At 41.3% G+C, this 27369-nt stretch overlaps 2 protein-coding genes across 2 annotated transcripts in view; one reads left to right on the top strand and one right to left on the bottom strand.

Annotated features, from left to right (window-relative positions):
* The first annotated feature begins 508 nt into the window (after positions 1 to 508).
* On the top strand, positions 509 to 2461 carry tnfb (tumor necrosis factor b (TNF superfamily, member 2)). The gene is made up of 4 exons (XM_028009381.1): positions 509 to 828; positions 919 to 973; positions 1061 to 1120; positions 1698 to 2461. The coding sequence occupies exons 1-4, from the start codon at positions 640 to 642 to the stop codon at positions 2141 to 2143; spliced, it is 750 nt and encodes a 249-aa protein (XP_027865182.1). The 5' UTR covers positions 509 to 639; the 3' UTR covers positions 2144 to 2461.
* A 4140-nt stretch (positions 2462 to 6601) lies between these two features.
* The window catches only part of gabbr1a (gamma-aminobutyric acid (GABA) B receptor, 1a), an 84554-nt gene continuing 63786 nt past the window's right edge, over positions 6602 to 27369 (bottom strand). The window contains exons 17-24 of the mRNA XM_028012119.1: positions 22676 to 22808; positions 16734 to 16850; positions 14537 to 14647; positions 12523 to 12616; positions 10017 to 10144; positions 8517 to 8645; positions 7484 to 7627; positions 6602 to 6917 (exon numbers count right to left, since the gene is read on the bottom strand). Coding sequence (XP_027867920.1) covers positions 6633 to 6917; positions 7484 to 7627; positions 8517 to 8645; positions 10017 to 10144; positions 12523 to 12616; positions 14537 to 14647; positions 16734 to 16850; positions 22676 to 22808 — 1141 coding nt within the window. The 3' untranslated portion in view covers positions 6602 to 6632. The remainder of the gene's footprint in view (positions 6918 to 7483; positions 7628 to 8516; positions 8646 to 10016; positions 10145 to 12522; positions 12617 to 14536; positions 14648 to 16733; positions 16851 to 22675; positions 22809 to 27369) is intronic.

Below are 27369 nucleotides of genomic sequence, written 5' to 3'. Positions count from 1 at the left end.
CACTTTCCTTTGGTGTATTTTTTAAAATATATTTTTGGATGTTGAGTAAATATTAATATTAATACAGTAATTATGTTTTCCATTCCTGCCCACTGTGTGGTGGAGCTTATCATTCACCATCCGTTTGTTGTATTTGTGGTAACGTCTCTGAACTTTCACCCCTGCATTAAACTGATCACAGATCGGATCAGCGATAAACTGCTGGAGTGAAAACTGAACTCCAGGTTGATTCTGGCTGCGCAGGTCGAGGCGTGGATTACTTGTTGTTAAAGCGTCTGAAGGCTGCGGCTCCAACCTCAGCTCTGACTCTGTCTCCTGTCTGCGTGTTTGTGGATCAATCTGTCCGTCTTAAAAACTCCATCCACTTTCCCATCCTGAAACCGCAGCTCCCGCCGCGGCGCAACGCTCCACACACACACCGAGAAATTCTGTGACTTCTCTTTCCTCTGCTGCAGCTGCGGCCTCTCTCTCCGCTCACTCTGTGACATAACTGGAGTTTCCCTTCTGCAAGAGCAGCCGCCACTGCATAAATACTACGAGGCGTGCTGGCAGAAGTTCATTCTAACTCAAAGACAGGCGTAAGCAGAGAGGGCTGCCGGCTCCAGCAGACTGCCAAGTGTTTCAGTCGGACACCAGAGGATGACGGGATACAAAATCACAGCGGGTGACGTGGAGGCCGGGCCTCAGGACAGGATGGAGGTCCTGGTGCAGAAGAAGTCGTCCACAGGGTGTCTGTGGAAGGTGCTGGCGGTGCTGCTCTTAATGGCGCTTTGCCTTGGAGGCGCCCGGCTGTACGTTTGGTACCAGCTCGAAAGATCACAATCAACAGTAAGGAGATTCTGCTGTATGTCTGGGTTTAATCTGAAATCTGGTTTAATCTCTGGAGCATGTTTTTAATCAATGTTTCCTCTCCTCCAGACGCAGGCAGGACACACAGCAGCACCAATCAGAATGGACTCTGATGAGACAACAGGTGAGCATCCGCTGATGTTTATTCACATGAAGACGGAAAGATTCGGTTAAGGATCATCTGAGCTCATATTTGTCTTTTCCTCCTCAGGTGCTCACTCCACGCTGAAAGAAATGAGCAAAAAAGCAAAAGCAGCCATTCATCTAGAAGGTGAGTTCAACCCAGAGCTCCCAAACATTTCATCCAAGGAAGAGTCGACCTGCTTGAAAATTAACGTAAAATTAGTCATTAGAAAAATTACTCATGAAAACAAAAGTCTACTGAAGTACAGATAACAAAATATCATTAATGTTTAAAAATGACATCAGATGGACCAAAACATGAGTTATGTGGGGATTTTGATATTTTCAGGATCAAAATGAAGATAATTGATATAAATAACTACAAACTCAGGAAAAACAAACATTTTTCAAAATCACAAAATCTTACCAAGGATCTTTGCTCTAGTTTCTAGTTTTAAATCAATAATTATTTGATATTTATAAAAAATTTCTAGTTCCACTGGGAGATTATTTCACTCATATTAAGACATTTCTCCCATGTTATAAGTGAAATAATCCATCAGTGGAAGCAGAACCTTTTTCATTAGTGACCTGACTATATTTTACCAAGTGGTCTAAGATGTTTGCACTAAAACTGACAGAAATATTTGGTAATATTTGATGTTTTTACAGTGTTGACCCACCTGTGGCTCCAAGGTAGAGATTTAAGTTGTGAATCGTTTCAGGTCATTACGATGAAAAAAGCAACGCGACGGCTGTGGAGTGGCGCGACCGCGTGGGCCAGGCCTTCTCTCAGGGCGGTTTCCGTCTCCATAACAACCAGATCATCATCCCAGAGAGCGGCCTGTACTTCGTCTACAGCCAGGTGTCCTTCCGGGTGTCCCGGTCCAGCGACCAGGAGGGCGAGTGGCGCCCGCCGACCCTCAGCCACCGCGTCCGCAGGATGTCTCAGGCCATCGGAACCAAGGTGTCCCTGCTGAGCGCCGTGAGGTCGGCCTGCCAGAACGTCCAGGAGGACGGCGAGCGGTCGGGCCACGGCTGCTACAGCACCATCTACCTGGGCGCCGTGTTCCAGCTGGCCAGAGGGGACACGCTGGAGACGGAGACCAACCAGCTGAAGGAGCTGGACACGGATGAAGGGAAGACCTTCTTTGGCGTGTTCGCGCTTTGAGCTGCTGTGATACTAAGAGACTGATCCTGGACAGGATTTAAAAAGAAAAATGCACATTTTTACACTTTTATTCCACCTGAAGGTGATGTAGAAATGCTAACATCTCCATGGAGATGGAACTAGACTTTATGAACTGTAACAGTTTGAAACTTTATCTCTGTTTTAGGCACTTTTTGACTTTATTTATGTTGATCTCAGATTGTAAGACTAGACTTCTGCTGTAGCAGAAATTTCTCCACTATTTACTTGTATTTATTTATATTTATTGCTATTTAAGTTGATGGGATTTTTGGTTTAATATTATATTTAATATGAATAAAAATGCATAAAAAAATCAACAAAATCTGAAGTAGATTTCTGAGACTTGAGAGACTTGAAGCCTCGTTGGAAGTTCCAGTTTGCACACAAACACACACACGCCCTCTCTCTCTTAAACACACACACACATAGGCCCTCTGTCTCTTAAACACACACACACGCACGCACACACTCTCACACACAGAGTTGGCAAAAGTTGTTTGAAATTCCTCTCCAGCCAGCAGATACTTCCTTTGTTAGCTCACAGCAGCGGAGGGGAATTTCCTGCTCGTTTTCAGTGACCCACTGACTGCTGTGTCAGGTGGAGGCCCACAGAAGTCTCAGCCCAGATCGGGTTTTCCCCGGTGCCGCCCCCTCACAACCCACACACACACACACAGTCACACACCCTGCAACCTTCCTCCTCTCCTCAGCCACCATTACCACACACTCTGCCTTCAGTCAGCTGGAAACTGACACGACAAGGGAAGCTGTTTTCTGTGTGTGTGTGGGTGGGGGTGTGTGTGCGTGTGTGTTGTGGGATCATGGGACTACACCACAGCTGGTTTGCATCACACCATCATCATCTAAAAACACACTTGAACACAAACAGTGGCAGCAGTGGGAGCGATTTGTCTGCGTTTGCGCCCATCGTCCCGGTAATGAGGCTCCGGCTGCTGAAAACAAACCCCAACTTTCTGCTTAATGAGCTCTTCCTTGTGTTTCCGCTCCCACAGGTCATCCAGAAAAATGTCTCCACACAAGCACCGTCGACCTCAAATGATAAACCACTGAAAAGGTCTCAGGAAGTCAGAAAACAGACATGTGGTGACCCCTAGTGGAGCCACAGGAGACGGCTTCTCAAGTGAAAAAACTATTTATTCATATTACCCACATATTAGCATACACATACTCTGAAATATATTAACATTTAAGATCTTTAGATATAGTGTGTACAAATATCCCCAAATCCATGTTTATTAGCATGTATGTGCAGGATAATAGAACATTTCTTGTGGTTTTGCTGCATTCATATGTTACACAATCCGACCCACTGAGCAAAAACTTTAAAACTGAACATCCGTCATCGTTTGGGATAAAGTGCAGCTTCACAGCCAGCAGCTGGAGAATATCTGATAAACTTGTTTAACCTGCAGATGGAGCTTATTGGTCGTTCCTTCAGAACAAAAACTGATTCTCTTCCTTCATCTTTAACTTTGACACGTTTGCAAAAAGTTCGAGGACAAAAAGGAAAAAAAACCTGAAATCATTTATGGTTTTTAAACATCTTCATAAAAATTAGAAAAAGCTCACAGAGATGAAGTGCAACAGAAATCATGCGTTTATTCACAAAGCTTTGCAAAAAGTTCTCACACCCCACTGACCTTCACATTGTGTTCCCACAGACCTCAGGCGGCTTTTTAGGATTTCATGGCCAGCAGGAAGTAGTGCAGAAATGTGAGAAGTTGCCATTGCAACCATTAGTCGGCAATTTGCCACATAAGGGAAACAGAACAAAGAAGAAGCTCCTTTAGTCATCGTTTTACACTACATGTGTGGGAGAAACTAGCATTCCTGTGGTTGGCATGGTGGTGGCAGCATCATGCTGTGTAGACAGATGGAGCTAAATCAGCACAGTCCAGGAAGAAAACCTGAGCTTCACCTGCATTCTACAAGCTATTCACTCACCGGTGCTCTTTACACTGGCATGCCACACTTTTCAGATCTAAATCAGTTAGAAAAATATAAAATTTTCCTTGAAAATTCGGACTACTTTTTCAGATAGTCCCAGTAAAACACGATGAAGCTAAAATGTGAAAATGTTCAGGGATGTGAGACGTTTAGCAAAGTGCTGCTGCAACTGCGGGACTTTATGATTATTATCTTCTATATTCTGCAGTAAGAGAGCAAACTAAGCTGAAGCCGAGCAAATGTCAAGCAGCTTAAACATTTTTTTTAGACGTTTAAATTAGGTGAAGAAACATGTTTAGAGTGTTTGGCTCAGTTAAAGGCCGTTTCAGGAGGAGTTTTTCCTGCTGTTGAATCTAAAACTGCATCTTTCTGACATCCAGCTGAGATCAACTGGAGTCAAACGTTACTCTGGATTCAGAATAATTCACTAAACGTTTTTCTGCTGCTCAAGTCTTGACCCAGCGCTGAATAACCAATTTACGACATGACTGGGGTCAAAGGTCGGTTAAAGTATTTTATATATTGAAGGTTGTGTGAAACTCTGAAGATAAGTCCTGGGGCTGTTTACTGAGGTCAGACAATCCGATAAATGAGAAACTTCAGCTGCATAAAAATCTTTGTCAGGAACGATGCGTTCAGGACACTGTAGGAATTGTTAGCTTTATGTAGAAACACAACACAATGCATCATGATGAGAAGTGTGTGTCAGTCAAATCAGAGCTTCTCTGTTCTATCAGCCACAGGGTTTCACATGTAATGATTTAGTCTGTGATCACGACCTTTTGACCCCTGGGGGTCTCTATACTGAGACACCTGGAGACAATTTTTTTTTTTATCTTTAGCTTCAGATCCCATCATGTCTCTAAGGTTTTATCCTGCCACCATGTTTCAAACAATTACGGTTCTGATCTGTCCAGAACCGGCAGCGGTTCTGATCTGTCCAGAACCGGCAGCGGTTCTGATCTGTCCAGAACCGGCAGCGGTTCTGATCTGTCCAGAACCGGCAGCGGTTCTGCTGTCAGCCCCTCGCTCTTCCTCACCTCTGCAGTCAGTCTCTCTCAGCCGTCCTTTTAACGCCACATTGTGAAATAAAGCAACTGGATTTTAAAATGTAAAAAAACATAATTAAAAAAATGTAATAATTGATGCCAAACTTATTAAAATCCTTGCAATACTTTCTGCCGCATTATGTAATAATATTATTAGATTGTGCAATTAAAAAATAGGGGGGTAGCTCTTTTTTATAAATGATGATTTAATAATGTGGCACATAACTGTTTATGTTCATTCTGTTGATTATATTTCTAATAATCATATTGTAAATCACATCTGCATTTACATTGAAACTTTGGCCAATAAATGCGGAGTTTGGTTCAGAACCACCATGTTGTTCAACTCAAAATATTTTGTTAGATTTTGTGTCGATTATTACTTTACGGTTTAATTAATTAATTACAGTTTTATTGATGTTTTATTACGTTTTAAAGTCTGATCTTATTACATTATTATATAATGTGGTATTGCCGTCAGACTCGTTCCACTGCGTGTCGACATGAGAAATAAATCACGTGAAACGCCACGCTGGCATCATTTATAGATTATGATCGGATCCTTTCCGCTGATTTAACTTCAGGAAGCAACAAGCTGCACGTCCCTCATGAGGGTTTAATGAAGCAGGAAGTTTCTCATCTGTTTGATTTTAAAACACCAGAACCGGGTCAGAAACTCAGCTGGATGTGTGGCTTCAGTAAAACTGACCAATAAAGAGCCTGTGTGTGTTTTCATAACTGAATAATCTCAGATTACAAGAAATTAAAAATCCCCAAGAAAGGAAACATGAAAAACTAACGAAGCTTCAGAAATATCCCAGCTCGTCTCTTTCATTTATCATCAAGGTTTATATTGAAATGCAGGATGGACAACAGACATCCACACATGCTGACCCCTGACCTTTAAGGTATGGCTATTAAATAAATCACATGACAACTTTTGGATAAACGTGGCGTTCCCGGGAACGTTGAATAAAATCTGTACATTGCTTTTATCAGTCAGTAACTTTCAGTTTTCTCCTGAAAAGTGAACAAAGAATCAGACGACACCTCCATGACGAAACAGATCGAATATCACAGAACGATAAAAACCATCAACTGCATGAGGAGCAAACCCCACCAGACAGAGACGAAATCGCAGAAAAACACAAACACGCACGTTTTTCCAACAACATCCCCGTCTCCATGGAGAGCGTGAACGTTCAGACGACCTCTGACCTCTGGAGGTCAGAGACGCTCGCTGCGGCCGCCATGTGTGCTTCGTTTCTGGGTTTGGATGCAGAACGGTGAGGACGGGTTGACCTGTGGGCTCCTGCCCAGCAGAGTGACCGTCACAGTCGTGTCCTGTTCGTGTTTTGTGTGTCCACCCACCTCCTCCACCCCCTCCACCCACTCACCCCCTCCACCCCCCAGTGCCCCCTGATCCCCCCGGCCTCCCCCCGCCTCACCGCCTACTTGTAGAGCAGCGGGATCTGGCTGTTGTGACAGTGGTTGCGGCTCATCTTGCTGTCCGCCGGGTAGAGGCTGGACGAGTTGGAGAAGGATGGCGGCAGGGAGTGATTGTCCGCGGCGGGGTTGGGGTATCCTGGAGGGGGAAGCAGCGACTTGGGGTCGGTTTGGGACGCGGGCGGCGGGGCGTTGTGGTTCTGATTCTGGCCTGAGGTGGGTTGGCGGCGGTTGCGTATTGCCTGACGCTCGGCCAGCTGGTTGCGAAGTGCAGACACCCTCTCTTCTTTCTAGAAAACCCAGTGACAGGAAAGCTTTAGTCTTCTAGCGACTGCAGAGTTCTTCTTCTGCTCATTCTTATTCTGTCCAACTCATAAAGCATTAATGTCAACTACCTTGTTAAACACAGCAACAAAAGGAGCAATACAACCACAGAGGGCAAAACGCAGCAACAAAAAGCAACAAGAAATGGACTTTCTCCTAAACCAGAACTTAAGTTAAACTGGGATTTTATGTGAAAACAACATTAATAAACAACAAAAATAAAAGTGATGATAAATTTGTTGCGTTGTGTGAATTTTGTTGACCCTTCGCAGCCACCGTAAAATATACTTTAATATGCATGAATATGGTTGAAGCTGCATTAGCACTAGCATTAGCACAGAGGCTAACAGAAGCAGTTTAGCTAATCTCTGGGGGAACAGCCAATCAGCAGTGGGTTCTGGTGTTCAGTGGCTTCTGGTTGGTGTTCAGTGGATTCTGGTGTTGGTTCTGGTTGGTGTTCAGTGGATTCTGGTGTTCAGTGGGTTCTGGTGTTCAGTGGGTTCTGGTTGGGTTCTGGGTAAAGCTCCTTCACCTCCTGGATGATCTTCTGCAGCTCCCGGTTCTCCCGCTCCAGCTGCCTGGACTTCTCCTCGTCGTTGTTGTTGGTGGACGATCCGGTCTTCAGCGTGTCCTGCTGCTCTGACTGCCACTCACCGCGGGTGATGAGGCGCCGCATCTGCACCGCGACGAAACAATGAATGATGGACACAGCTGGGAAGTAACTAGTTACATTTACTCAGTTACATTTGCATGAGTAACCATTCGGGAAAAAATACTTTTTGGAGTATTTTTGCTCCTTCTTACTTCTACTTGAGTAACTTTACAATAAAGTACTGCTACTCTTACTAGAGTAACATTTCTGGATACTGTAATCAGAGTAACTTCAATAAATGAAGAACAAATTATATGTTTAGTTTTAGTTTTATTTCATTTATAAATGGTTTATTGATGTAATGAAGTGATGTGTGTATGAAGGTTGCAACTAAATGTAAACAGTAAATAAACTACATTAAACTCTTGAGTTGATTTTTTACCAAATACTTTTTTACTCTTAGCTGAATAATGTTTTGCACGGAAACGTTTAATTGAGTAAAATATGTTGAAGTAGCATTACTCTTAATTGAGGACATTTTTCTGTACTCTGCCTCCTCTGATGATGGATCTGCTGATTCCTTTGTAAACATCTGCACCAGTTTTTGTGAAGTCAGTTTTTCCTGCAGGTTTTCCTGGTTTCCCAACACTGTAAACTTAAGTTTGATTTGCTTTTGCTGCAGAAAGTCTTCTACTTCTATATGTCATACCTTCTTTAAAGTTTTATTTTTGAGGCACAAAACAATGTTACGCATTGGAAAGAAAGCTTTCCAATGCGTAACATTTCCCTCTTCACCTTGACATTGCAATACTCTCTCTAACAAACTGGAAGACATGAAGAGAAAGATGCACTTCACTCAAAATACTGAAATCTGAATTTTTATCTGCTCAGTCTGAACTTTGTTCTGACAGGTCTGACCTTCATTTATACTCTACTGTGACGGTTTGCCTCATGCTATCAGGCTATCAGTCACCTTCGGTACAAAGAGCACCACCAGAGTGATGTAAGCAGAGAAGACGATGGCGAGCGAGGCGAAGGCGAAGGAGGCGTCTTGCTGCGAAGACAGGATCATCGTCACCGGCGCCGTGATCAGGCACAGCACCTGCAGCCAGGGACGCAGCACCGGTTAGAAACAAAGGACAGAATCACATCCATAAAAGCATTAGGCATCTGTTTATCATTCCGGAGAAGAATCCCGAGTGAAAACAGCATTAAAAAGTCATGACCGAGGCGGCGGCCGGCGCTGTCGTCTCATCAGAGCTGGAAGCTCACAGCTGAGCGGAGAGGAAGACGCTCCCCTGCAGACCCCATTAACTATTGACATCTTCATAAAACTGAAATGTGTGCATCATAACACTAAACACACACTTCTAACTTGTCTCTCATTATGGGGCCGAGTGATGAAACGAGCACACGGGCTGTTTTTATTGTCCTTATAAATTATTTGAAATTAAACATAAATGTATTTTCTAATCAACAAATCAGCACAGTTTAGGCCGATGCAGGCGCTCATTAAAGAGCTTCTGTTACTTATTATTCAGTTCAGAAGAAGAAAAATATCTGAATAACACACAGCAAAACAAAAGTGGCTCTGAACTCCTCTGGAGTTAGAAGTGACAGAAACCACTTATTGTTTTCAGACATTCTACATCCATTCCAAAGTCGCTCCATGTCAACCGTGTCAGGAAATGGCAGCGAGTGTTTCTCTAAAGTGGCTATGGAGAACATAATGGCACCTATTTCAGCTGAAAGTGCATCCTAGGTGCCTCCATTTAAGGTGATTCACTTGGTATCAGCCGCCCCTGAAAGATGTTTACCACAGACGACTATCTGCATTAACGCTCTCCTTCAGAAGCCAAATTGCTGCATTTTCCTGCGAAAGGCCGGAGCAGATCTATAGAAGGCGCGGTGCGTCCAGTCGCGTCCCGCTGTGCACGTTCTGCTTATTATTTATGCTGAGGAATAAAGCTGAAGTGCTGCACTGTGTGCATGAGCAGCAACAGACTGCAGCACAATACAAGTTGGATTGTATTGATTTTTGTTAACAAATGTCTTCAGAGATAACCGTGTCGTTGCGGCACAAAGCGATAGTTTGCGCTGTGAGTTTAGCAGGAATCTGTTCCTGTGAAGGAAAACTTCACAACAAGCTGCTGAAATCTGTTCCAACTTCCTGATTGGCTCCAACCAGGAGCTTCAACATGTTTGTGCAGCAACAACCAGGAAAGTTTAAGCTACCTTTAGATGGTGTGCTGTTTAAGTCTTTGCTAGAGGTCAAGTTAAATGTCTTCCATGAGAATGGACTGCAGAGCGGTGATGAACCCACTGACAGATATACTACGACCATTTTGTGCTGTGAAGCAATAAAAATGGCTCCTTATTGCTGCTTTAATGTTGCTCAACGTGCTGCAAACTGCAGCAAAGCAGGGAAGCAGAAACGGCAGCGCAGCAGACAGGAGTTTCTGTTTGGACTCACGGCTACGTTGTAGATGGCCATCCCCACGGCTCGATGGTCATTGATCTTCTCCGTGGAGACAGACTTCGTCTCATAAGCCAGAAAAATCCCCAGGAGCAGCAGCAGACCTTTGTAGCCATAAACCACGCCTAACAGAAGATAAAGAACGGTTAGAGCAGGAAAACATGAAGTGAATAAAAGACAGAGGGAGTTACTTTCTAAAGTAAATGTAACAAGTCACTGTTATTTTAAACAGATCAGTTTGTTCCACATCACTCTGCTATAGTGAAGTTTGAGTGAACTGATATAACTGCATGAAATGTTAGCATGCTACATTAAAATGTTTGAATTAACAGTTTAATAAAATATTTAACATACTAAAATATGTCACTAGGTCTATCAGTAACTCAGGCGGTAAATCCAAAGAGGCAGCAGGTGAAACTTAAAGCTTCCTGAATTTCTTCCACCAGATTTAGTCCAGTTGGTTTCAGACATCAGAAAGTCTTTGTTAGATTTGGAAAGATGATTTGACATAAAATAAACTCATTAAAACAGACCAAGTGAAAAAAGAAAGTACTTTTATCTATAAAACCTTTAAAATAATTTATTTTAGTTTGTTTACCACAACTATATCTAAACATCTTCAATTAATTTCATGTGCAAATTCTGTACTTATGCTAGCATGCTAATATGCTACACAAAAAATAGTTTTAAATTTTTTTTACCAAGATAAAGGAAATTAAAGGCATTGTATTAAATGGATATTCAAAATGGAAAACAAGACAATTATGTGATAAAAACACTTTATCTCATATTTTATTTTTGATTCATTTTCAATTCAGTCTTTCAGGAAATTAGTGATCAACAGTTATTACTTTTATGTACATGATAAATTTGTAATGTCAACCATTAATGTTCTGATAATTACATTGATCATGTTTTAAAATCGGTGACAGTCTGCGGATCGTTTCATCTTCACTTCTGTTTAATTAATAGGTGGCCATTAATAAGCTGAACTTATTAGTAATGCAATGTTTTATAACGGATCAAATTATAGAGTTTATGTTAGAATGTGTCAGTATTACTGGATTCAACTGATTTTGTGTTAAAAAAAAAATCATTCCTATATTTTTGTTTGCAGTATGCATTGCTAGATTTATTGTTAATCAGCACTATTTAAATAAATAGCAGGAGCTGATGGTACATGCTAATGCTCTTCGCTAACCTGGAAACAAAACATGAGAATAAAAACCTTTTCAGAAAATTAAAAGTCTTAAAAGGGAAAAACTTGCACAGCTAATGCATTAAAGTGTTCGAATAATCAGACATGTTGATCCCATGTGAGAAGAAATATCTGATTGCCAGTCAGTAATATTAGTAATATTAGTAATATTAGTAATGTTAGTAATGTTTATCTTTTATTATATTATATACATATATAATCCATTCCCTAACATTCTTGTATAATCTGTATAATCTGTGCATATAGCTCCCATATTTATATTTATATTTATACACAATATCTATATCTCTTGCTATAACCCCTTATAGTCCATACATACATCTGTAAATAAATATTATATCTTGTAGAGCACTTCTGGATAGATGCAAACTACATCTCGTTATTTGTACTTGTGACAGTGCAATGACAATAAAGTTGAATTCTATTCTATTCTATTCTAATGTTAGTAATATTATTAATGTCAGTAATGTCAGTAATATTAGTAACGTGTTTATAAGGTTCGACAGGAACGGATCTCATGTCCCTCAGAAGTAAAGGCGGTCGGTCTAACAGCTGTAAATACTGGAATTAAGGAAACTCAACAAACTCATTTCCTTACTTTAGCATAAATTAACATTTATTTACAAATGACTAGAATAACTTAAGCAGGATTTTTGCAGTGCAGTTTTTGTTTTCCTGAAGCTTCTGCAAATTTTAACCTGAAGAAAATTTCTCAAATTAATTCACCAATCAAGGCTGCTTTTACAAGATGTAATAAAACAGCACTATTAAATCTGTTTTAGGAAAGTCTGAGGTGCAATAAAAAAAGAAACAGATTTGAAATGTGGCCAGAGGCGAAAATAATAAAGATGGGAGAAAAGCAGCGAAGCGTTTAAGATCAACCGCTCCTCCAACTGCCTGCCGTTTCCTGATACAGCCTGAAATTACTCCTCCATCTTCTACTTCTGAGGGGGGGAGCAACGGGGCATTGGCCCAGTTTGTGACCCACATTGTTTGAATTTCAGAACTATTTCTCTTTCATAAGAGCAGCCACGAAATGCAACAGAGACAGACAGATGCAGAAGAAACGAGGGTGAAAAGCCGGAGTGAAAGCTGGAATCAAACCTAACTGTGTGATGAGAGACCCGTTTAATTTGCAGTGAAAGGTCGTGACGTGTTTGTGTGTGTGTGTGTGTGTGTGTGTGTGTGTGTGTGTGTGTGTGTGTGTGTGTGTGTGTGTGTGTGTGTGTGACAAAGATACGCAGGGCGAGCTGAGACAAACGGTGGAGAGGAGAGGACAGATACCGAGCCACGTGTTCATCTTCTCAGAGCTGCAGTGCTCCAGCAGAGGCTGGATCAGGACGTCCAGGTCTTCTTTAGGCGCCTCTCTGGTGAACTTCTGCTCAAATGGTGGACAGGGAGGAGGAAGAGCAGGGAGGAGATGAAGAGCAGGGAGGAGGAAGAGCAGGGAGGAGATGAAGAGCAGGGAGGAGGAAGAGCAGGGAGGAGATGAAGAGCAGGGAGGAGGAAGAGCAGGGAGGAGATGAAGAGCAGGGAGGAGGAAGAGCAGGGAGGAAAACAGAGATAATAAGAAACGATGAGACAGCAGCAGAAAAAAGCAACGTAAGCCTGAAGCTGAGAGCTGCAGGTCGATCCCATCGGGTCCAAAGGTTCCTCCCACGGCTCACACAGACGATACCAGGCATCCAATACACAGGAAATATGAGATTATAACTTCCTGTAGAGTCTGACTGGAGTAAAGCTTAGAGTAGATTTATTCACACTCCCCTGAAAATCAGGCTGGAAGAATTCACTCAGTGTGTCATACACACCATGTAAAATTAAACTTAAACTAATTTATACAGAGAAATATATATTTGAAAAGCAATAACCTGGTTCCACGTGTTCACACTCTAAACTAATACTTTCTAAAATCACACTGCAAAAACACTAACTTAAAACTAACTTGCACAGATAAATCAATCATTCCTAAATATTGATAAAAAGTCCTGTCAGGTTATTCCACTGATGGAGAAAATGTCTTAAGGTGGAACATGCAGGATTCAAACCCAGAACCTTCTGGGTCAGGCAGCAGTGCTGCTAACTGTGGCGGCCATCTTTTTATCGTTTGTTTGTTTTCCCCAAATTAACCAAAAATCAACTTGGAAATGATTCAGGAAGGCAGAAGCAGATGATTCTGTGCTGCAGGCGACAGACGTGTCCTGTATCCTCACTCTGCTGCAAAACAACATTGAGGCCTAGTCAAAGTCCAAAACTAAATCTGACAGAAAGCCTGAAGACGACTGTGGATAAGAAATGTTTTCAAATATAAAAGATGTAGCTGGTACCCTGGGATTACATACAAACACGTTTAATCTAAAATGACCAGATAAATGATCCACTGCAGAAATGTTTTTCCTGAGTGAGAAAAATACTAAAATTATGAATGTCTTCAGAATATTTTGATCAGAATTTTGGGAGAATTTTTTATTATTTTGCTTTTGTTCGTTTTACTGCAAATCTTCCCTGAACTTTTTTAACTAAATCTGGGTTTCTTCAGCTTTTTTATTTATTCATTTTTACTCTCACATTGAGATTAAAAACCTCTTTTTGCCTGTGATCTCAGTCAAATATGTCACATATTTTACTGTTTGATTTTTGGTCACAATTCGTTTTCTCCTATGTTGAAATCCTTTTTGTTTCAAGAAACAAAATTTACCGTACAATTTTCCTGTACTGGATAGAAACACACAGATGGAGCAATTTTAATAAAAGCAAAGATAGAAATTGATCAGAATGAATTTTGTTGCTGGTTTCTGAAACAGGCTGTGAAAAACAGAAATCAGTTTCTGCTCAGGATGGGAAAAGTTTCCCTTTTGTTCTGGTTTAAACAAAAACAACCTTTTATTGCTTCAACTCGTATTGAAGAGCTTAAAATGTGTCATAAATGTTGAGGGCTAATGTTATTAATAATTAATGTTAAAAAATTAGGCATTATTTTAACATTAAAACATTTTTCTATTTCTATTGCAGGACTTAGAGGCTTTAGCTATTTACTTTCTGATTTAAACTGTTTCTCTGGTTCAACCAAACATGTTTGATTTATTAAACATGTTTGATTTATTAAACACATTAGTCCAAATGAGTTTGTTAAATGGCTTCTGTTTTCTCTGTTTTACAACCTGCATTGATCTAGTTTCTTGTTTTGAGGCCTTTGAATGAGGAAATGAAAACCGCCGCTCTGTCAGTCACGCCTCGCCGTCTCATTACTCAGTGGCTGAACACAAAACCATGATCTCATCCGTCTCTCGTACTCTACCTCGACCGTGATGTGCAGAGGATCCACAATCTGCCAGATCATGAGTGACAGGAAGTCGATGGCCAGCAGCACTCCAACTGTTGCGTAGAGTTTCCACGGCTCCAAGGGTTGCTGTGAGAGTGGGAGCCAAAGACATGCACAAACACAAACACAAGAGTCATCACTATCCAAGGGCATCACGAGCCGCCCGGCAAACAAAGACAAACTGCCCGGACAAACAACACGACAGGCGTCCTTGTGATTTCTGGATGACTGGGCACAAATTGTCTCTCTGGATGTGTGTCTTAGCCAGGCGGACGTGAGCGTCCGAGAGGATTCAAGTGTCCGAGTGTGTCTGCAGGCGACACACACAGCGCTGCAGTGGCTATATTTGTGCTGCCACCTGAAATCATCGTCTAAACACACAGAGTCGACTCTGGTGTGGACTGTGTGGCTCTGGAGCCGAGCCGTGATGGAAGCAGAACAAGCAGGGCTGGAAACAAGATTCCTTCTTTTAATTCAACGGCTTACTCACAGCTCCTCTGACACAGCAGCGGCCAAGCAAGCATGCGATGACTAAAACGGAGCGATAAAATAAAGGAGGAAACTCGTTTACAGCACTTCTCCTGAGCAGCAGGAGGAAAGCAGCCATTCTCCTCTCGGTTTGGGAAACTTTCTTTAAATAAGCGCGCTGAGCTCTCAGGCAAATTGCCCTTCTGCGAACATGAAGGGAGCTGAAAGTCAACCTGATTCGACGCGCTTTAGCTCCAATAATAAACCCCTGAAGGTTGGATTTCTGCATGGAAATTTAATGCCCATCCATATTCATAAATACTCCATAAATGGCTAAATCTCTTATTCTTCTGCTTAGGTCCTAGAAATCTCCACAACACACTGCCGAGTCCCTCGGTAGCTCCAGGAGGCACTGTGTTGGACGCACACTTCAACATCTGCTTTGTACTTGCATGAACAGCATCTGGAGCTGCATGTTGGTAGTTTTATGTCACATTGTTGAATAAAGACGCCTCCCGAATCCTCAGCAAAGCTTTGTTATGGCGATACAGGCTCTGCAGCTCGGCCCTGCTCTCCTCCGCTGCCTCTGCCGCCTGCAGGCAGGATAATCCCTCCATGCTTCCAGCAGAGCAGCACAATTAAACTGCTGCTCAGCTGGCAGAGGCTACTAAAATGTAGCTTGAGGCTATCGCCCAGCCAAAGCCAGACACCATGACTGAGCGGCTGAAGGTGACCAGAGCCGAGGCGACGGCTCATTTGATTTCAGTCAAATCATGTCTAACACGTTCAGTTCAAGGTGACAGAGGCACATCATCATCATCACCATCATCATCACTGTCTACTTGGCAAACAGGTGAGGAAGAGTTACAGAAAACCACCAGCTATTGGGCGGTTAGCTGCTCTGGAGGCCGCGGGGCGAACTGCTAGCAAAACATCATTTACGTTAACCTTTAACCACTAAGCATTGTTTCGCTAGGCTAACGCGCTACTGGCAGCTAATGCTAAAGTGGTAAACGCTAACTTCAACAAAATGTGTGATCATTTCTTACAACAATCAACAATCAGCACTAATTTAATTTTGACATTATCATTTTTACACGTTTAATAATGTTCTATTCACTTCCTGTTCTCTACCGTTTTATTTTGTTCCAGTTTGTATTTAAAATGACATTACTGGGAAAAACAGGAGAGCAAACGGAACAGAAAATTCAAAATAAAAGCAAGAATATAAAGGCCAAACTACTTAAAGAACTCTTAACAATCGATAACTAAAACTTAAAAAGGACGCAGGACTTTATTCAACTGAAAGTTTACAAAACAGCCGAGTAAATTAGCACTTTAAAATATATACAGAAAACTGTGTTTAAGTGGGCTAAACGTTTTCAAAGTTAGCAAAAGTGCTAAACAAAAAGTTAGCTCAACTACTAGCGCATTAGCATGGAGGTGATGTTTCGTGAATCCTTCAGGTTTTCCAAACTGGAATTTCACGTTTTTGATGTTTCAACTCCAACATTTCATTGTAAAATTTAAACTTTATTGTTAATTTTTTTTCTAACTGGCTAATGAGATACTCAATTTACAAGCTGCTCAGCAACTTGTTGCTGAAGATTAGCAGCAATAGACCGACGACTAGCGTAGCTGCGGTGATAACTGGATTGATTCCTGGAATCACGTCAGTGCAGCAGGCCGCTGGGCTCATCCATACCTTCTTCTTCTCCTTCTTCTCGTCCTTCTTGGTGAACAGGGTGTGAACCCACCAGATCTTGGTGAACATGCTGCCATAAGCGAGGCTGAAGCCGAGGCCGAGCAGCCACAGGCGGAACTGCAGGAGAAACATAAAAACCTTGTTTTTATTTTAAATATTTCTCATTTCAAGATGCAGCTGAGATTTAGAAAATGGGAACATAGTGGAAGAAAACACTGAATAATTTATTAACCATTAAGTTTTCATTGCAGGAAGGTACTGACCAGCGTCAGGAAGATATTTGAATGTATGAAGAAAACCAAACTTAAGCTGAAAATCATGTTTCTGATTTCTTGGATGCTTCATTTTGCTTTGAAAGCAGCTCTTCATTCTCCACTTCCTGAGGGCGTCGTCTGGACCTTTTCCAGCGTGTTGGAAGGAGTTCTTACATATGCTGAGCTTTTCTTGGCTCAGTTTACCTCACTCTGACTGCCTCACACCAAAGGCTGAGAAACCTCTAGCTAACCCCTAGTTTACCTCTGTTAACTAGTCAAACATCACTAGTCTGAGTTAGTTCATCTGAAAACTGACAAGTCAAACATTCAGAAACAAAACTTCAAGATCTGAGCAGCTGATGCACTGAAAAAACACAAAATCTTACAAAATATTTCTGTCTGGTTTCTGGTGCAAATATCTTAGTGAATTTGAAATAAAGCAAAAGTAATTTACAAGAAACTGTTCAGCAACACATAGGAGCTTCGTTTAATAAATATTCATTGAGTATTGATGAAAGTGCTAGCTCCACAGGCAGATTATTTCACTTACAGCAAAAAAATCTGCCAGTATGAATATTAAGGAATTATTGACTTAAAACAAGTTTCTATATCTTGCTAAAAATGTACTTTTTGCTAAAAAGCTACTTTTTAGCAAGATATAGAAATAGTTAGTTTGTCTTTGACTGGAAACAAGACACAAATACTTGGCAGTATGTTGCGTTTTTGCAGTGACGTGACTGCAGTTTAATGCACGATTATAAATGTAGTCGATGTTTTGCATGTTAGATGTATTTACAGACAGAGAAGCACCAATCTGTGCAGGTGAGACATCTCTGGCTCTCAGAGCTGCTGGAAGTTAAAGTTTTTTCTCAGGACATTCCTGAATCCTGAATGAGCCGCTTGTGTATCTGGATTTCAGAGCAACGTTTCTAAGTTGAACATGATGGTAAACAGAGGCTGAGCGAAGAATCAAAGCAACATGTTAAGAGTTAATAAATTAGTTCATAAGTGGAGAGAACTAAATAAACGGATGATGACTGAAAGAACGAGACCCCAGATACAAACGTCTCCACATGAACCTCCATCCGCGGACGGTTGGGAGTTCAGAGTCGAGCGTTCAGACGACCTGCTTTCTTGGGACAAATTCTAAAATCTAAAGGCATGCTAGCAAGTTTAAGCTAGCTGGGCAGCTAGACCAGTTTACTGTGCGACACCGAGAACATGAACACGGCCGAAAAAATAAACTTTGCACAGACGTGTCCAACTGACATCCGCTTTGAACTTTGACTGAGTCTAAATCCGGTTTGTGGGAACCTTGAAGCTTGATTTAAACTTGATGCATTTATATTCTACACAGAAAACAGACATGTATAATCTGCTCAAAACACCTTTAGCAGCATTTATAATCTGTTCTGCTCATCTTCTGCTAGACTTTAGGCCGCAACAAAGTTAGAAGTAAAAGTTGCAGTTGTAACACGGTGAACATCTGTGAGCGTAGTCGTCTTTATAGTCTGAATTATGAAGGAGAGAGACTTTGGAAAACTCCATCAAGAGGAGATTCTGCTTGTCCGCCATGTTTTTTCACTGGAACTGCCCATGGGGCAGAGAATGTGGTCCATGCAGAGGAAACATGGATACCTTTGGGATTTTGGTGCAATGTCTGTTTCAGTCAGGTTTAACAAAGGAAGTGACTGTTGAGACTTAGTTGCCTTGGTTACGTCTAATCAGGGGATTTTATGTGCACCTGTTTACATGATCCTTTTTATAAACAGTCCAGGTCATCAAGCCTGATATAGACAGACAGAGGAGCAGCAGGAGGCGAGACGTTTGAGGAGAAGAGAGGAAGAGGAGATCCAGGGCCGAAGGTGAGAGTCGGAGCAAAACATGAGAGAATAACTGGACAGGGACAAAGAGCCGAGAAACCACAGAAATGGAAATCTCCCTTCTCGCCTCCGCAACACAAAGGCTCAACATGGGTGACACAGACGCACTCCCACTCCTCATTAGAGCTGGGTTCCCGGCGCCGAGCTTTTCTGGCAGACAGGAAGTCACGGCTTCTGCGCCCAGAACCAAAATACTTTCAAAAAGGAAACAAACTCTAAACTTTTGCTACGTTTCATGTGTACATGCTCAGAATTGCAAAGAAAGCTCCTCACAGGTCGGCAGGTTTCTGTCTGCTGCAGAACGAACGCTGCAGTTTTAATGGAAACTAATAGTTGTTGCTGAAAAACGCAAAATTCTTCCAATGAAATGGTAACAACTGGCTTACACATATGCCAGATTTAGGATAACAGAATAAAATGGTGCAAAAACACATTTAACATTTATATATTCATATCAGAATAAACACTGGGCTTAAATTAAAGGCTCAAAGGTAATAAAATATACATGTCTCACTGTCAGTCACTACGGAGAACGGTGATATTTCAAACCGCTGACATAATTAAAACAAGACAAGACCAAATATCAATGAGCATATTTTAGGAACGCTGGTTTCAACTCTTCATGACCTCAATATTAAAACGGCATAATGTCCCTCACACAGCGCGCTGTCAAAGTAAAACGGATGATTAAATTGTTTTACTGACTGAACAGCAACTTTTTTACAAAGCAGGACTGAAACAAAGCAAGATCTGATATCTAATGACTGCAGCGCTAACTGATTCATGCTAATGCTAACCTTTCATAGAGACAGCATTAGTTTTACCAGGTCTGCCTCATTAATTTATTTTTAAATACTGAACAACAATTCAAAAGCAGAAACTGGTTAAATTTCAGTTTCAGGTTAAAGTTTTTCCATTAACAGAAGGATAAAAACAATTAGTTTAGTTTATGCTGCAGTTCTGTAACCGTGACATTAGGAGAGCAAACAGGACAATAAGATAAACTAGAACTATTCTCCAGTTTAGCAGCTTAGTCTTTAGAAAATAAGACGTTATGGATTAAAACCTATGAAAATGTGTAGCAAAGTAAATGAAGAACAGGTTTAAAGGAATTGTTAGGAGTAACATAACTGTGCTGACTTGTTTGGCTTTGTGATTTCCTTGCAATATAGTCAAATCAAAGACAGTATTTCTCTAATATTTTATTGCTACCGTCATGTAAGACGTTCCAGTAGACTTCTGGTCACTCAGCTGTCTGGGTCACCTGGTTTTCTGCTGAAGGAGTTTGTTTCTTCTTAGGCTTTAACAGATAAGCTGATGTTTATCTGTGTGATAAAATAGATCCTCTTCTTGCTAAATGATCCACTTTGGGATTTCTGCTGTTCCAGTGAGACAGAGACGAAGCAGGAAAGCAAAATAAGATATTTTCTTTAAGAAAGACCAGAAAACACAATAGAAATGAGTCAAACCGCTGACTGTTGATCTGTTGCTGACCTGCAGTGAATGAGCAGAACTCATTCTGTTGAACCAGGATCCTGTTGCTTAGAGGTGGAGAAGTTTCAGTCATGTTGTTATCTTCTCATTTTCTGCCTCTCACATTTAAAAATAATCACACGCGTCCCAAAAAGGTAACAAGCTTCAGTTTGTTCTGTGTTTCAGAAATTTGGATTTTCACTCTGAACCGTTTCAGGTTAACAGCGAAAGGTGAGAAAAACAGAAATCTTCCAGTGAGCAGCAGCTGCTCCTTGATTTCAGGAGTCGGAGCAGAATGATGAGGGTAGTTCAGATGATAAAAAGGCAACAGCACCTCTAACAACCACTCATCACAACCCAGAGCTGCAGATTCAGTCCCTGACAGAGGGGAACCTTGAAGCAGATGGCCTACAAAGATAGAGGACCCACCGGGTAGCGCTCCTGTCAGCTGGGAACCAAAACTGGGGCAACGGCTCACACTGGCTCAACTTAACTGGACAATAAGAGGGTAGAGAAAAAATGTTGCCTGCTTTGATTAGCCTCAATTCTAGCTGCAAATTTCAGACCGACGGGTCAGAATTTAGTGTAAAAAACATTGAGTGTGGATCCATGCTGCTGGGCTCCAGCTGGACGATGCATCAGGTCACAGAGTTCAAATCATCGTAATCTGGTTTCTGGCAGGGAACCGCTAATAGGAAACTAGCTGCGCTAACACTAAAACACTGGTCATAGAGCATGAATATAAAAGTCTACCAAACAAATTAGAATCTATGCAAAAAAAACTTTATTTAGATGAAGCTAAGTGGGCTAAATATCTTCAAATTTAGCAAACACACTAAACAGAAAAGTTAGTTCCTTGGGTTAGCAGCAGGTCCTCCACGGTCACCATGTCTTCATCCAGTAGAAAATACTCATAATACTTCTGGTGGAAGGACAGATTGACATCACGGATGTGCAGCAATCAAATCTGCATGAAAACAGAGAATCCTAGAGGAATGTCAGAGCCGGATCTGCGCTCGGCAGAATGAAGCAGAACTAAGAAGTGTGCAGGAACCGACCTGAAGAAGGATTTATATCAGAAAGAGAAGCCTGCTGTCAAATGAAAGGATCAGAGATGGAAAAGGACGACTGACTGGTTGCCATGGTAACCCCTGTCTTTTCCAGGGGAGTTGGTCGGGTTGGATTTCAGGGCATCACCTTTCTCCACAGGGAAGACAGAAATGTAAACAGTAATTTCCTTCCTGTCTGATCTTCTGTCTGCCACGGCGTGGGTCCAACAGTTCTTCATCCGGCTGGTGTGGACCGGTTCAGGACCGGTTCAGGACCGGTTCAGAGATTGTTCCAGATGTCTGCCACTATGATGTCTATCGATCGCTGGTGTCTTCAACCTTCTGGCTGCTGCCTCCCTAGAGTCTAGTTTACCTCCAGAGGAACCCAGTGAGCAGCGAGGCGTTCTGTGGCCGTCTGCAGAGCCTCCGGAACCCACCGGGGCTCCGGAACGGACCGGCTCCGGTACGGAGAAGGGACGAACTCTGTGAGTTTTCCACAGCAGTCTCAGTCATTATCTTTTCTTTTTATCATGACAACAGACAGATGTTTGTTAGGACCAGAGCAGAGACGAGACGCCGCGGCAGTTCAAACCATCTCTGTCGTAAACGAGTAGAGGATGTGACCCTAGAGATCACATCCTCTACTCCAACATCCATTAAACCAGGCAGAGATTTACAGAGAGGAAGCAAAAGCAACTGAGGCGGACCAGCAGAGCATTTAATGGTGTCATTCAGGACGTGTGGAATATCGTCTCTACTTCCTGGAAACTGAGCTGTTAGCATGTTAGCATGAGCCTGACATCAGCCTCACAAAGCTAACTGCTGCTAAAGATCCGTCCTGCCCACAGCGTCACCTTATCAACAAACAAGTTACAACAACATTTAATTTCTCTTTGGGATAAATGAACTATTTTTGACTTTGAACCTAACAAATCAAAATCAGTCTTAGAAGTTGGGAGATGGTTGATTCGGTTTCTTCTTTAGACTTTGACTCTGCTAACGTGAAAATCTGGAAACCTGACACCACCTGCTGCCGCAACTTGGGTATTTGTTGCAACTTCTGAGCAAATAGAGGAAACAATATGAGAAGAATGCAGTCAGGCACTTCGTTACCTTGATAACATCTTATCAGGTGATTAGAAATCCACTTGTTGAGACAGAGAGAGGAGAAAGATGGATGTATGTGGGAACAAATGGCTGTAAAGCCCTGTCCTCTCCATCCTGCCCTCTGCCGCCTCCCCCCCACCCCGTCTCCCCGGTAACAGCCCCCCTCCTCCTGTTACCTGGCAGACGACGGGGAACTGCGGTCTGTTGACGTGGTGCCGATCAATCCCCAGCGGGAACACTGCAGCCAGCGCCATCATGCAGCCCACCGCTGTCATGTTGTTCAGGTAGGGCTGAGAGTTCTGGATGTAGCTGCAACAGATTCACAGCGAACACAGTCACACACACACACACACACACACACACACCCCGACAACAACACTGCTTTCTGCTGGGAGGTGAAATTAGAAAGGATATGAAAGGAAACAAGTCGGATGAAATGTTCTGATTTTTGTTAACCGTTTTCTGCTTTCGTCTGGTCGTCTTTTGTCACTCTGAGAAAAGGGGCTGAAAACGGAAAGACTCCAGGGTTTCTGCTCTGAAGTGTGATTTCCAGGCACGAGGCTAATTAGTGTTGACAGAAGGCGACGTGTTGTCGTCTGTGCAACAGGACAGTTTCAGGTGAAAAACTATTTTTTCCAGCAAGAAAGGAAAATGTGTTGCGTTCTCTGCAGACACCCCAGAGAAGCAGAAAGCATTATTTTTCCTAATTAACTGTGAATTAGCAGAAATGTGTTGCTTTCACTGCAGAACGGCTGATCACAGGCAAACTGTGCACAACTAAAGGTTTGTGAATTTAAATATGAATAAAATCATCATTTCATAAAATAAACCAACAATGAGAGCAGTTAGTCATTCACAACACCTAGAGATACATGAAATGAAAGCAGATTGATTTACTGTCATCTTCCTCAAATCCCTCAGATTATGAATAAAAGTCAGACGATGGAGAAGACTGATGATGTTTGATCTGATGTTTTATATTAAATTACAGGCTGTCACTTTGTAATCCACATAATCTGAAGTTAAAATGGTTCTTCAGACGCATCGCCTTAACGGGAAGCTCAACGATGTTCTGACACATCTGGGAGCAATTTGGAGGTGTGTGTGCCATTACCCAGTTGGAGTTTGCAAATTTAAAGATAATAAAAAAGAACATTTCCTTACAGAAAACTTTAGTCCTGAAACCACAGAGCTAATCCCAAACTGCCTTACAGTCCGTGACCGTTTCCTAAAATCTCTGCAGAGGGAGAAATTTCTCATCCAGTCAAATAAATCACAGAGTTCATAGGTCCGTTCCTCCATTTCACAAACGTTTATTTTATATATATAGGCAAGAATTTCTGATTTTATCTCATCATATTCCCTTTGGGGGCATTTATCCATCGGCTGTGTTGAACGGAGGTTTTTGTTTTTATGTCCTCCTCTCTGCCTCTAAAATCAGTTTTGGCTCCATCTGATGGTCAGACAAGCTTTCATCCTAATTAAACCAACATGAGTTAACAGCAGGAGCGAGGTGACCAGGCGTATTAAAGTTGAATCAAACTTCTCCAGCCGCCGTGCTCAGAGGATTTGCGCTGCAGCTCAGAGTCGGACTCCTAATCTTTCCTCCGCTGACCTTCCCTCACGTCGCCCTGAGGCCAGGCCGCTTATTTACACCGCAGCAAACACACATTAGCATATAAACACATTTACTAATGAATACTGACCTTAATCCAACCTTTTAATATGTCTAAAACTTTAAATGCCGTCAGATTTCCGATCACCTAATCCTCTTTGCTGCAGACGACTGTTCTGCATCTTTAATTATAACTCATCCAGGAAAATGATTATATTTTGTACGAGCAAACGGGATTCAGTTCTGCAGGTTTAGTCGGTTTAAATGTGTAAAAATAAACTCCAGTTAAATCTGTCATCCATAAACATGTAAAGGTCAAGTTTCTGTTTGTTTTGCCATTTTCCTGTAAATCATGAAATAATTGAAGCTGATTTTTCCTCTGGCCTGAGAAGGTTAATATGCTGGGAGACTCATCTCCTACAGCAACACTCTGTAACATTATCATGATGTTTTCATTTCTTATTGGAAATAAACGCAGGCTTTATGTTTATTCTGACAGATTGTGGTTTAATGTAGATAAACTAAAAGTCAATGCAGGAATAACACAGTAAAATCAAAACAGCAGCTGAATCAAAACGTGAGTCTCGTATCGGACAGATGCATTACATGAGTGATTTATTTCAAGCTTTTGCTTCTGATCATTTTGATCATTACGGCTTACAGATAGTAATTCAGAGAAATGTTTAACAGCAGACCCAAAGCACATTAATGTGTGCTAATGAAAAGTTGAGTGGAAGGAAAGAGTGTGATCTAAAAAGTTGCTGGAGTTTCAGTCCCATCCCTGATGTCGCCACTCCAGAACCAGAGACAGAGAAAACAAAGACTGCTCCTCTTTTTTTGTTTTTCTTCATAAAATTATAAAGAAAAAAATGTTTTTCAGGGACTAATGTTCTCTTTTCAGATGAATATTTCATTTCATTTGGAAATCAAGGTCTCTTCTGCTCTGCAGCTGTTTGTTACAGAAATTCTTCTAAATGTGGACAAACTTTTCACATCATTTATTTTAATTAAAATGAAACATTTCAGTTTAAATTTGTCCTACAGTCATATTCAGTAAATTGTAATTTTATAGAAAAGTTAATTAATTCCACATCAGACACATTATATGGATTAATTCCACTCACTGTTTTTAAAATCTTTATTCCTGTTAATTATGATTTTCTGCTTACAAACATTTAAAATATTACATTTATGTTAGATTACATCAGACCAACTAAATAAACATTTTAATACAGAAACTTAATGTAAAATATGTTTAATACTGAATTTATGTTAAAGGATTTAAAACTCAACATGTGAGGAAATTATCTTTTAGAAAGATAGAAAATGTAGTTTTTGTGAATTAAACCGTATCAAACTGTATTTGGTGTTTGAAGTATTAAAACAGGAAGTCCAAGCGTTTTTAGATCGGCTCTCAAATATTCATAGACCCCATAAACACGAAGGGCAAAATAATAATAATAAGAAGAAGAACTGTAATTTATTTATAGAAGCAGAACAAATCGTTGCAGAGTTTCTATTTGTTTATGTTTTTGTAATTGTTGCGTTTTGTTTTACTTTAATCACTATTTTATTACTCATTTTAGCTTCTCCCAAAGAAGAGACCATGAGTATGAAGGCATTAGTCCATCATGAGGAGAAGCCTCAGAACCAGCCTGACAGGGCGTTCGGGTCCATCTGGGTCCGACAACCAGAGCAGAACCAAGACGGAGCATCTGTTTTCTGAATCTACTCAAGTTCAGGTGTGAATCGCTGGAGCGTCAAAACGCTTCCTGAACTTTGCTGCAGACCTGCAGAGGTCAAGTTCTTCCGTCTCGCCTGGCTGTTTTTCTTGCTCCTAAAACTGATCGATTCTGTTTCTGCCCTCTAACGAGCCGAAGTTGCCTCAGAAAACAGCTTAGTGAATATATTTTGTTTGATCTGACTCACACTGTTTTGGCAGATGAGAGCAGCGCTGGGTGAAATTGCGTTTGAAATGTAATCAAAGCTGGAAGAGGGTCTGAACGGCGCGCAGGAGCCGGGCGCAGATTCCCTGAGGAATGAACCTCTCCAGCTCCACCAAAGGCTGCGGTAAGCTCCGGACTTTAGGGACTTAAAATCACTTTGACCTCAGTTAAACATACAAATACCACCTTAAAAAAGCCCGTCTGCTCAGACGTGTAATAAGGTTGCAAATCCCAGTTCAAAAGATATTTATTTTAAAGCACCTCTATTTGCATTTGGTCCTGGGCTGAGCTTAAGCTGCGACAACAAAACCTGCAGCAACACCAGAGAAATCTCTCCGCCCGACTTCAAAAGAGGAAACATTTATTCTTGTTCTGATTCACATCCAAAAAATGATTATTGACGCTTAAAGAGGGAATGCTGGGAATGACTCGAAGGATCCAGGTGTGTTGAAGACATCAGCAGTCCTCCCACTTTCACCTCTGGACTGTTATTCTGAAGTTAAGCTACACGAACGAACTCCGCTCTGCTCACCTCCAGTTACAAACATGATTTAACCAAAACAGACAGATTCCTGGTTAGTGCACAGACTTCATTATTCTAATGTTGTTCTCTGTCAGTCTGATACTCTACCCCCGTCTGCATGTGTGCAGGAGAGCAGAAACGCTTCACATCAATGGTGAAGCAAGGTGGAGGCGGCATGATGGTTTGGGCTCGTTTTGCATCAGATAAATGTTGTTAAAAACTATTAAGTGCAGAGATAAAAACTACATTTCTTACATTTTTTAAGGGTAACATTATTTTTCACCAAAGTTTTAAGATTTTAATTCCATTTTGAATGATTCAGTTTTATTTGATTCATTTTTATTGACTTCATGAAAAGTTTTGCTGCAGGAAACATGAAATTTTCCAGATTGGTGACTATTTCGTCAGTCCAGGATGTTTGTATTTCCTAATAAACTATAATCTTTAATTTTCAATGCATCTATGTGCGTTATTGATAAATTAACATTTGATTTCTGGTGATTAAATGAGACGTTAATGTTGGGTTTTGGTCCAACATTCAGCGTCCATCTTCAACAAAACCAAGCAAAGAATCAAATTTCACCAGAGATGATGAAACTTTTAGTTTTTGTTATTAGAAAACAAAAGTAGAGCTGACTGCAAAGAAAAAGAAAAACATTGTTTGCTTTTGAATCAGCCTCATATTCTTCAAATGCATTTTTTACTTTCATAAGTCTATGAGGGAAAACTCATCTGGACTTCCTGCGAACCCGTCAGCGATACAAACAGAACGAGATTAAATAAAAA

This window comes from Xiphophorus couchianus, chromosome 3 (assembly GCF_001444195.1).
Source record: "Xiphophorus couchianus chromosome 3, X_couchianus-1.0, whole genome shotgun sequence".
Lineage (NCBI taxonomy): Eukaryota > Metazoa > Chordata > Actinopteri > Cyprinodontiformes > Poeciliidae > Xiphophorus > Xiphophorus couchianus.
This window is presented reverse-complemented; position numbering and strand designations above follow the sequence as displayed.

Excerpts from the sequence above, each read along its gene's own strand:
- tnfb (XM_028009381.1), top strand. The coding sequence starts at position 640 with ATGACGGGATACAAAATCACAGCGGGTGACGTGGAGGCCGGGCCTCAG. Across the intron at positions 974-1,060 it reads GGACTCTGATGAGACAACAG|GTGCTCACTCCACGCTGAAA; the intron begins GTGAGCATCCGC and ends TTTCCTCCTCAG. Across the intron at positions 1,121-1,697 it reads AGCAGCCATTCATCTAGAAG|GTCATTACGATGAAAAAAGC; the intron begins GTGAGTTCAACC and ends GAATCGTTTCAG.